General features: G+C 45.9%; 2 protein-coding genes across 3 annotated transcripts in view; one reads left to right on the top strand and one right to left on the bottom strand.

The window, feature by feature from the left end:
• LOC129168775 (von Willebrand factor A domain-containing protein 7-like) lies at positions 1 to 6,729 on the top strand. The gene is made up of 16 exons (XM_054754432.1): positions 1 to 228; positions 308 to 498; positions 576 to 848; positions 939 to 1,032; positions 1,147 to 1,278; positions 1,476 to 1,662; positions 1,736 to 1,911; positions 1,977 to 2,089; positions 2,183 to 2,299; positions 2,370 to 2,570; positions 2,647 to 2,779; positions 2,937 to 3,071; positions 3,152 to 3,241; positions 4,720 to 4,991; positions 5,065 to 5,361; positions 5,424 to 6,729. The coding sequence occupies exons 2-16, from the start codon at positions 319 to 321 to the stop codon at positions 5,802 to 5,804; spliced, it is 2,781 nt and encodes a 926-aa protein (XP_054610407.1). The 5' UTR covers positions 1 to 228; positions 308 to 318; the 3' UTR covers positions 5,805 to 6,729.
• Positions 6,699 to 10,186, bottom strand: part of coro6 (coronin 6) — a 9,171-nt gene continuing 5,683 nt past the window's right edge. Inside the window, exons 9-11 of one of the 2 annotated variants that reach the window (XM_054754452.1) lie at positions 7,795 to 7,852; positions 7,487 to 7,714; positions 6,699 to 7,260 (exon numbers count right to left, since the gene is read on the bottom strand). In XM_054754452.1, coding sequence (XP_054610427.1) covers positions 7,138 to 7,260; positions 7,487 to 7,714; positions 7,795 to 7,852 — 409 coding nt within the window. In that variant the 3' untranslated portion in view covers positions 6,699 to 7,137. The remainder of the gene's footprint in view (positions 7,261 to 7,486; positions 7,715 to 7,794; positions 7,853 to 10,186) is intronic. The other variant, XM_054754453.1, reaches the window with a different exon arrangement.

Genomic DNA, 10,186 nt, shown 5'->3' with positions numbered 1-10,186 from the left:
TTTGCACAGCCATCGTGTGTCACCGGCTATGTTGCCATAGCAATTGTCTGCACTCAGAAGCCACCGCACTTCAGCTACACTCAGCCCCTAACTTGTCAAGTAAGTAACTAGCTTGTCGTCAAGTACTCAACTTTGTGACAAGAAAAGCTCCAGCCTTCCACCCTCCTGATGAGAGATCTGTCCAGAATCCCACTGACTCAGCAGTGACTCAGCAAGAGGACGAGAAAGGTAAGTGACAGTGGATCAGCTGATTCCAGGTGACCGAGCACCGAGGCTAAGTACTGTGTCTTTTCTTTCCATGGGACAGGTCAGGAAGACATGTCGCCCGCTTTGGATGTTTTGGGGTTCCTGTTGATTCTAACTGGAGCTCAGGGATTTGGAATTCTGCCAGGAGACTCACAGAATCACCTGGATATCACAGAGACGGCCATTTTAAATGCCACCGTGCAGGTGTGCCGCGCTCTGGCCGAGAACGAGGGCAACGACTTCGCATTCCCCGTGAGGTTCCCACTCAGGGAAGTTTTACTCGTAACGTGGTGAACACGACATTAATGTGTGTGCGTGTGTGTCCACAGAACCAGCCATTCACAGTCACGGGTGTGGCCACGGCCTGCAGGGCTCAAAACTCCATCAGGACCTTCCAGCTGTCTATCACGTCCATCATATTCCGCAACGTGCGTGTGGACATCCGCCAAGCGTTCAATGCCAGCTTCCACTTTGATGACGAGTCGTTCATCGGAGGTCGGAACATCATCCTGGCGGGCATAACCACAGTGAAGGCCAACATCCAGCAGGAGGACTTTGAGGCGGCCAGGGAGAACTTGGGCACGATTCTTCATCCTTTACAGGTTCTCCTCTTGTTCTTCTCCCAGCAGCACTGCTGAAAGAAAGAAAGAATTCCTCCAAGAAATGAGATGTTCTTCTTCTTTGTACACAAGGACTTCTACAGCCACAGCAACTGGGCTGAGAACGGTCATGAATTTCCAAATTCCAACCTGATCAGATCTGACACCAGCATCGGCAACATAGCTGGTAGGCTTGATGAGGAGATATGAAGGCTGAGTGAATGTCACGGGCAAGGAAGTTGAAAATTCAAAGCATCGATAAAATGTTGTTTAATCTGCTCTGACATTCCCATTTGGGCAGGTCAAAGCCAGGCCACCTGTCGCAGTTGTGATGGAGATGACTGCAGAAACAACATCCTTGACGACATCACGCAGGGCGATATACTGACTTCGGGATACTTCGCAGTCATTCCAGGGTTAACCAAGCCCAGTGGTAAGTGACACCTTCAGCCACATCAAACCTACAGGACACCACGATGGTAACATCTGTAAGAACGCAGCCCATCGCCGTCCCTGCCTTGCAGTTATTTGGATTATTTTGGTCTGAAGGGATCTGAAAACTCCAAAGTTTGACTTCCATAGCCTGAAGTTGACTGTGGTTCTTCTCAAGTCAAAGCTGTTTTTCCAAAGGAAAGTGCAGCCATGGCGGAGTTTTGGACGTGACCAGCAGGATTGAGCCCACCGGTGGGATCAACAAAGACACGCTTGACTCGGAACACGGGTTTCTCCACCTGAACGCTGCAAATCTGGCAGCGAAGGCGACCAGCGAGATCCTGGAGAACATTCGTCAGGCGGTGGGAGACACACCATTCCTCCAGTACGAGACCCTAAAACCATTCAGTCACCTTTTCAGCCACATCTTTCATCTTCGTATCTTTCTCATCAATCAGAACGTTGGGAATCTCCCGGGGATCCGGGAAAGCTCTGGGCTTGGTGATCGACACCACGCAGAGTATGAGTGACGACATTGCAGCCGTGCAGAATGCCACTTCTTCTCTCATCAACTCTGTGGCGGGAACTGACGATCAACCTCTGTCCTTCATTCTAGTCCCCTTCAACGATCCCGGTAGGAGCTCGGATTGGGAGAAGATCCTTGTTTCTTTACTCTGACAGTTTCCATATTTTGTTCAGAGTTTGGGCCGCTGATGAAGACAGCTGACCCACAAGTCTTTGAGGGCTACATTGATGATCTGTCAGCCAGCGGTGGAGGAGATGAACCAGAGATGAGTCTCTCTGGCCTTCGGGTAGTAGAAGTATTGTCGTCTCATAAGAGAGGGTTGCCAGGACCTGTAGTCTTTTTTTCAAACTTAATCACCCTCTTGTTTTTCCGTGTGAAGCTGGCATTGATGGGTGCTCCTCAGAGCTCGGACATCTTCCTCTTCACGGATGCACCGGCCAAAGACGTGGAGCTGAAGAACACAGTCATCGCTCTCATCGAGCGCACTCAAAGTGTGGTGAGCGTTGCATGTTTGTGCTGCTTGGAGCTTCTGAGAAAGGACTAAAAGAGACATTTGTCCATTCCAGGTCAACTTCCTGATCACAGGAACCACAACGGTGAACAGGCAGGGCAGGATCAACCGACAGCTGCACAACAGGATCGCTGCGTCGGACGCTCAGGTGTACCGAGACCTGGCCCAGGCCGCGGGGGGTGTGGCTGTGGAAGTGGAGAGGGACGAGCTCTTAGCCGCCACCGACATCATCAGGCAGATTGCCAACTCCTCTGTGGTAACGCCAACTGGAACTGTCGACTCACAGCTTGTTGCTAAGCTATTAATTACACGCGTGTAATTGGCTCTCTTAGGTGACGCTCCTGCAGGCTTCCAGGAGCGCAGGACAGCCGCGCAGTTTCACGTTTGTGGCTGACGAAACCACAACGAACATCAGACTTTACATCACAGGAGATCGTGTTAGCACCACGATCAGAAGCCCTGAAGGTGAAACACAGTACCTTTAACACGCTACCGTTATCTACTAGTGAGCACGAGTCCGCTTGCTTGCTGGACTGGACCAAATTCAGTTTCTTAGAGTATTTCTAAGACCACTTGTTGGTGAAAGGTGACGTGTGATGAAGTTCCAATTTTTTGGTCACAGGCATGTTACACAACGACATGAACCAGATTTTCACATTCACATCGGTGGGAAACTTGCAGATTTTTCAGCTGGAGGATCAAGTGGGAACATGGACAGTGGAAGCATCAGGAAATCTGGAATCGCTGAGGGTGACAGGTGAGACCTCAGTGAAAACAATCAAAATTTTAAAAGAGTAACTGTAACTTTATTGTACTTACAATGATTATATTTTGAAGGTCAGAGTCCCATTGACTTCCTGGTTGACTTTGTGGAGTTTTTGCCCCTAATGAATGCGTCTGATGTTCTTGACACCCGTCCCACAATCGGTAGGAAAACTTTCTCTTCTTGCCGATGTCATTAAAGGGGCAGTTCAGATTTTTTGACATGAACTTGTATGACCTCCCCATCAGCTGTGTAGTGCATCAACTGTGACTTTCCTCCCCCACTTCGTCTCATGAGCTGAGTCCTGGTCGGTTTTTGGTGTTGAAAAAAGTAGTTCCAGCTAGTTGGTGGGGTCATTTTAGTAAAGCGTTTTGCTTCTCAAAACAATATGCCTTCACAAGAGTAGTACATTTGCATCACAAAACTGTCGTCCACTAAAAGGTCAGACCTCACAGTCACTCTGCATTATTTTCTCTCCTCTCATATCACTGCGCTCGACTTTCTCCCACATTCCAAAAACATATTATTTGCTTTATTTCTTTTAGCCATCTTTATCAAAAAGGTTAGCTCTGCAGAATTAACTATTTCATTAAAGGAGGGAAGTTTACTTATTGACATCTCAATGACCCAGGTAGGCTACTGCATTATCTGGTAATTAAGTTTTGGTGTCTAACCTGGAAAATATCGGAAGGACAGCTGGCATTGGCAGAAAATGGATGGATTAAAATCTGTTTTAAGTTTTATACTGTGAAGGTTATTTTTTAACACTGATTTCTGTCATCCCATCCATCCATTTTCTACGCCGCTTCTCCATTATCTACATTATCCCAGCTGGCTTCGGGCGACAGGCGGGGCACACCCTGGACTGGTCGCCAGCCAATCAAAGGACACATATAGACAAACAACCATTCACACTCACATTCATACCTATGGGCAATTTAGAGTCTCCAATTAACCTAACATGCATGTTTTTGGAATGTGGGAGGAAGCCGGAGTACCCGGAGAAAACCCACGCACGCACGGGGAGAACATGCAAACTCCACACAGAGATGCCCAAGGGAGATTGGAACCCAGGTCTTCCCGATCTCCAGACTGTGACTGTGTGGCCAACATGCTAACCGCTAGACCACCGTGCGGCCTTGATTTCTGTCATGTTTTACTTTAAAATGTCCGCAAAAAACAAAAATGAAATACATTTTATCGTGTTAAGAAATGTCTGAGAGCCAGATGCCGTCATCAAAAGAGCCACGTGTGCCTCGCCATAGGTTTCCTCCCCATGTTATGGGGCGATGCAAACACATTTTGTTGTTGCAGCCCAGATAATTACAAGTCTGCACCAGTTTTTAGATGTTTTCTTTTGTGACAATACCACTCTAGCTCTCACTTCAACTCTCTCGCGCCGCAGCAGTCGTCATCCGTGCATGTGAAACACATGCAGGCGCACACCTAAAACCGACCAGAACTCGGGTCATGAGACGAAGTGGGGAGAAGGTCACTGTTGGTGCACTACACTGCTGATGGGGATGTCATACAACTTCATGTGAAAAAATCCAAATGATCCCTTTGTGAATTTCTCTCGGATATAAATCTCTATCTTTAAGTCCAACGTACAGTACCAAGTAAACGGTTCCTTTGTTTGAAGGTACCAATGGTAGCCTGCTGGTGACGCTAACAGGTAGCGAAACCGCCACCGTCACTAGGGTCACGCTTGTGGAGGCGGTGGGTACGGGAGAGGTTGAAGGCACTGTGGTGCCACAGGGGAGCGGCCAGTTCCTCGTTCATGTCAACGAGTTTCCATCCGTGCCATTTGTTGTGCGTGTGGATGGAAGCGATGTCAACACTCTGCCAGAGAGACCATTCGTTTTCCAAAGGCAGTCGCCAACCAACTTTCGAGCGTCCAATGTGACCATCAACGTGAGAGTCCAATGTCGCTGTCTTACATGCCATGACATGAGGTTACTGAGCGCCATGGCTGATGTGTGTTTAGGCCACGGTAGAGAGAAACCTGGTGCCGGGGACCGACCTCTCCGTGCCTTTTTTCGCCACCACCGAGGGAACCGGAGGTAATTTCTCCATCAGGCTCACCACCAACGACCAGCGCTTTACTGCCAGCGCTCCCAGCAGTATACTGCTGCAACAAGGAGAAATTACCAATGGCACCGTCATAGTCTCTGCCCCGCTCAACACGCCATCGGGTACCACCATCACCCTCACCATTGAGCTAGAGGGTCCCGGAGGTCAGGACACCAACTACATTGTCCTGCGGATCACCGTCTTCAACACAGTAGGTGTCGCAGTATTTCATTCATCGCAAATGTCCTCTCACCACTTCCCGTCTCCTTGCAGGTGATGGACTTTAGGCCTCCCGTGTGTCAAGTCCTCTCCATCGTCAATTGCATTCACAACTGCAGCAAAATCACATGGGAGGTGTCGCTGCGGGTGAGCGACGGCGCGGACGGGACGGGGGTGGATCGGGTCACGCTCACACAAGGCAACGGAACACTGGAAGTAGGCCCGTCGGACAGCAATGAGAACATCATGCTGGTGACCTACAACGCAACCTGCAATGCGCCCGACTTGGCGCTGCTGGTGGTGGACCGCGTGGGCAACACGGACACGTGCACCGTCAATGCCTTCCAGACCACGGCGGGTGTGGCCTCTTTGTTCAATAAGGTGCACCTCATGTGTTTGCTCAACCTGGCGCTCGGCCTCCTACAGAGCCTATAGTGAGCTCAAGGAACCGTCGCTATGGCAACGCATCTCTGGGGTTCATGTGCCCCTAGAGACCAACAACGGTGCCCCTAGAGGCCAACAACGGTGCTGCAGCTTGAAATCATCTTGAAAATTCCATGACAAAACTGCCCCATCATTTGCAGCGTGTTTAAGTACAGTGGACCTCTGTTAGTGTACGCCCTGGTTAGCATATTTTTCTGTACATGTAAAGAATTTCTGCATGCGTTTTCTTGTGATATTAACACACTGCCAGAGCCCGACTGTTCTCGTCACGTATTTTTATGTTAGCAGCCTGTTAGCATGGAAACTGAACTGAAAGTCATATTGTCCACCGTGTCTGTCGCCCGTCTCTGATGTCATCAGCAGCTGACTGTAGCTTTCTGCTAACTATCACAGGTACACCACCAAGTCTCTGCTTTACTTATTAATCACGGCTGCAAAATAACCCAAAATGGAGCCAAAGAAAGTTGTAAGTGCCAGCAACGTGAGAAACACGTTCAACAAGTCAAATCATAGCAAAACGCAAAGGTGGTCGCTCGCTGCTCGTCATGGCTGTCTTCAGTCAAGGTAGAAGTGATGTTAAATGTTCATTTATCCCTTTCATTCCTCATTTATATGCATTTTGTATTGTTTTCTACATGTAAAACCATCATTGTAAAACTACAAAAGCCTTTTGTGTTCACATTTTTGGGTGCAAATTGGATTTACATCAATTTTTTAATGTGAAAAATGGATTTTTCTAGAGTATGTTAGACCTTCTGGAATGATTAATGACGCTAACAGACCTTCCACAGTGTTTGATTTAGATTTTTCTTTTAATCGCAGCTGCTGATCGCTGAAACCAAACTCTCTAAAGAACACGCTGACAGAAATGTTCTCCATGAATGAAAGATTTAATAAAAAAAACACTTTTATTTTAGTCATCATGTGTCTAATCCTTTACAACATTTGTCCCATTTTGCTACAAGTTGAACACGGTTTCTCTTCTTTGTACTTGTGTCTATTTACACCTTGTCGTCATGTTGTGAGACGAGCCGACGCAGCAAAAACAAAAGGCTTCTTACTTACTTTAACGACTCGTTTGACATTCCAGGCAGGAGGTCCTTTTTGTTGACTTAGTCGGCTCAGTGCGTCCCTCAAACCTTCAGCCCTTGTCACTCCTTCAAATAAAAACACCAAAAAGAGTTTCAGGTCCGTTATGTTCACACTGCAATGTCGATTATGTTCCAGCACAGGGATGTTGCAGCACTGGACCGCGGCGCCACTGCAGCTTTGCTTAGCACTTCAGAACAGTCCTCAAGGAGCGGTTCTGGAGGGGAGGGGGCGCTCAGGCTGTGCCGTTAGTGTACTGTGAAAGTTTGTCCTCCAAGTCACAGATTCTCTTCTCCTGAGACAAAACTGTGGCCTTCAGGTTGTGGATCTCCTCCACCAGTCTCTCAAGGAGCTGAGGCTGCACAGCAAAGAGGACACAAGGAGACCAAGGAGACAGGACAGAGACAGAAGGATCGTAAGAGAAGAAGTCAAGGTGCTGACAGAGCAGAAAGAGAATGTGTGAAATGCAGAATCAAGGCGACATTGTGGAGGAAAACAGCTTCTACTGTGACATCATGTGTTGATATGGCAACTGTGAGGCCCCAGCACCAATTGTCATTGTATGAGACAGAGGACTGACTGACCGGCAGGCTGGCGGCGTCACACGTGGACATGCTGCGTCGGGGGGCGGGTCTGGAATCTAGCACGTTCTTCCTGGCCACTTTGAGCTCTCGGCTCTTTGGTGGCACATAGCCCTCCTTCATGGACATCAGAATGGGGTCTTCATCGCGGCCCTCCAGCCACTCTTCGGGCTCCATGGCGGGCTCAGGCCCAGCCGTGTCCGGGTACAGGTCGTCCTGGAAAAGATCCGACTGCGAGAGCGAGGATGATTAATGGAGAGCTATGTTTTAAGGGGACTTCTTAAGACGACAAAGGTCAGGGTGGAACTTACTTTTCTGGGCACGGTCATGGTGATGGGCTCACACTTCTTGTCGTGCAGCTTGTACAACCTTCATGCAGACACACAGGAGACACAGCAGTCATCACCATATCATTGGATGTCAACAAACAGCCAATGAAAAGGTCTCATTATGTCTGTAATTAGCTGCCACAAGCGTGCTTCAATGCTGCTGCTGCTCTCACACTGAATGCAATTGCTCCTCTACAGTTAAAGTTAGGGTGCACATGTGCATGTGTGCAGCACTTGTGTGTAGGGTTGTGTGTGTGTGTGTGTAGGTTTTGTGCGTTCATGAGAATCAATTGGTGTCCCAGTGATAAGAGGTAAGTGCTAAGGGCTGTACATCCCTAGAAACCAAGTGTGGTCGGGGACCAGACTTGAAATGAAAGAGTAGGCAGAGTCCGCTCGGATACAACATGGAGCAGAGACCGAAAGAAGCATAGAAATGTAAGTAATTAAGCATAATTATTGATTTTCACAGTAACGTCACATGTTATATTAGATATTTAATCATTTGCTGCTCCACGTAAATATTTGCCATGTTTTGAATTGTTGGTTGTCACTAGTTAGAACTAACACCGATATCTAACTTCACTGCAATCTACTGCATTTCATAAATGATTTGACAGCGACCACAATGGCCTGTTTGTTGTTAGTTGTATTTTAAAATTGCTCGCTAGCGACGGGAGTCCACATTATTTAGGTGTACTGTGATGTTTGCGTTTTATATTAGCTACCTAATCAAATATGAAACACAGCACATTGTAGTGAAGTCTTGTTTGCTGTGAATTACAGCCTCCCTAGTCCACCGACAATTCTCATAGTGAGATATGTTTATTGTATTCAGCTTATACAGTATCGTTGGTCAGGAAGTGAGCTAAATAAAAGATGTAAACAAGATGGCCGTATGTGGAGAGCACACCACATTATCAAACTTTATTCAATTTTTGGAATCTAACGTTGTCCCATCTATTTTTTTAACCATTACTCTACATTTGTTTTCAGCACACTATTAGTATACTACTATTATGATTATTATTGTATTTACAATGAGTTCATAGTTGTAGCCCATCAATCATGCATGCAATCGTGTCATTCCTGCAGGAGATGCTGAGCCAACAAGTCAGCCCTCTGCTACACCACACAGCACTACAGGACCATTCAAAAGCTGCAGTCCCACTATGGAAAAGTCAAATGCAACAAAATGCCATTCTGGACTTTCTTACAAAAGAATCTGAGAGAACATCAACGACAGGGGGAGAGCGAGGCGAAAATTGGGAGGTTTTTAAAAACCCTGAAATAATGCTTGATAAGGTTTATACATTGGTTGATGCTCATACATTCTATTTCATATGTATTTTTGATACATTTTCTATTTTTATACATGTTGTCACAGTACGGGTTGTAATCTGTTATTTATTAGAGTTGTCTGGCAATAAATGTCACAGTTTGTAAAAATGTGTGCCCTTTATAAAAAGAAGTTTTCTGAGGTAGGCTAATGTATATATGTAGATCATCATGTAGAAATGTATGCACCTTACTTTATGGTAGGAAACATTTATCATGAACAATTGAATTATCTCATCTGTCACAGCCAGCAAGCCATGTCTGAGTGGCTTCTTCCACTTGGCCCTGGCTTTTAAAGGGGTTAGATGAAAGTGAAAGGCTAAGCGATAGAATTGGGATTCAGCCTTATCATCTGTTGTGAATTTTAGCTCATATTGGTGAATTTATTACTGATGTATATTACTGAAGTATTTCAATGACTATTCTGTTCAACTTCCATGTCACAAAATTACGTAAAAAGAAAAAGCCTTGTTTTTGGACAAAATGTTTATGTTTTCCCAACCCTAGCCTTACATGCAAATAACATATGGCTATATAGTTTGACTAATGTATGTATAGACCTTTCTATATGAAAGGAATCCTTAAACTATTCTGATGTAATCTGGCGCAATAAAGTCAATAGAATTAACATTGACCTTCTTGGGGCGGTACGGAACAGGGCACCCCCTAATATAATGGTAGAGGGAACACTAGAATATATTATACAAGGATTTGTCATTGGTCAATGAAAAGCAGGAAGGCAGGACTTAAGACAAAAAGCCAAGTTTTAGCCAGAGAAGTAATACATGCTGACTGAGAGCATGGAATGTTTTTTTTTTATAGTTGTCAGAGAAGGAGAAAAGACAATGTCACAGTAGTTTTCACACAGGAACATTTTCGAAAAGTGTTTTAAAGGTTTAAACGCGTAAACAGACTCTTGTACAGGGTGTCCCCAAAGTCTGGACATACAGTATAATATACACATATAACATTCATACATAAGACATTTTTTAATTAATTAGTAAATTATAAAATGAAACTATAATTAATTTTAAAACAA

The sequence above is a fragment of the Dunckerocampus dactyliophorus genome, chromosome 16 (genome assembly GCF_027744805.1).
Source record: "Dunckerocampus dactyliophorus isolate RoL2022-P2 chromosome 16, RoL_Ddac_1.1, whole genome shotgun sequence".
Lineage (NCBI taxonomy): Eukaryota > Metazoa > Chordata > Actinopteri > Syngnathiformes > Syngnathidae > Dunckerocampus > Dunckerocampus dactyliophorus.
This window is presented reverse-complemented; position numbering and strand designations above follow the sequence as displayed.

Bases quoted from the DNA above. Each gene is read 5' to 3' on its own strand.
- LOC129168775 (XM_054754432.1), top strand. From the start codon at position 319: ATGTCGCCCGCTTTGGATGTTTTGGGGTTCCTGTTGATTCTAACTGGA. The intron at 1,033-1,146 runs GTAGGCTTGATG...CCATTTGGGCAG, and splicing joins CAGCATCGGCAACATAGCTG to GTCAAAGCCAGGCCACCTGT. The intron at 3,072-3,151 runs GTGAGACCTCAG...TATATTTTGAAG, and splicing joins GGAATCGCTGAGGGTGACAG to GTCAGAGTCCCATTGACTTC.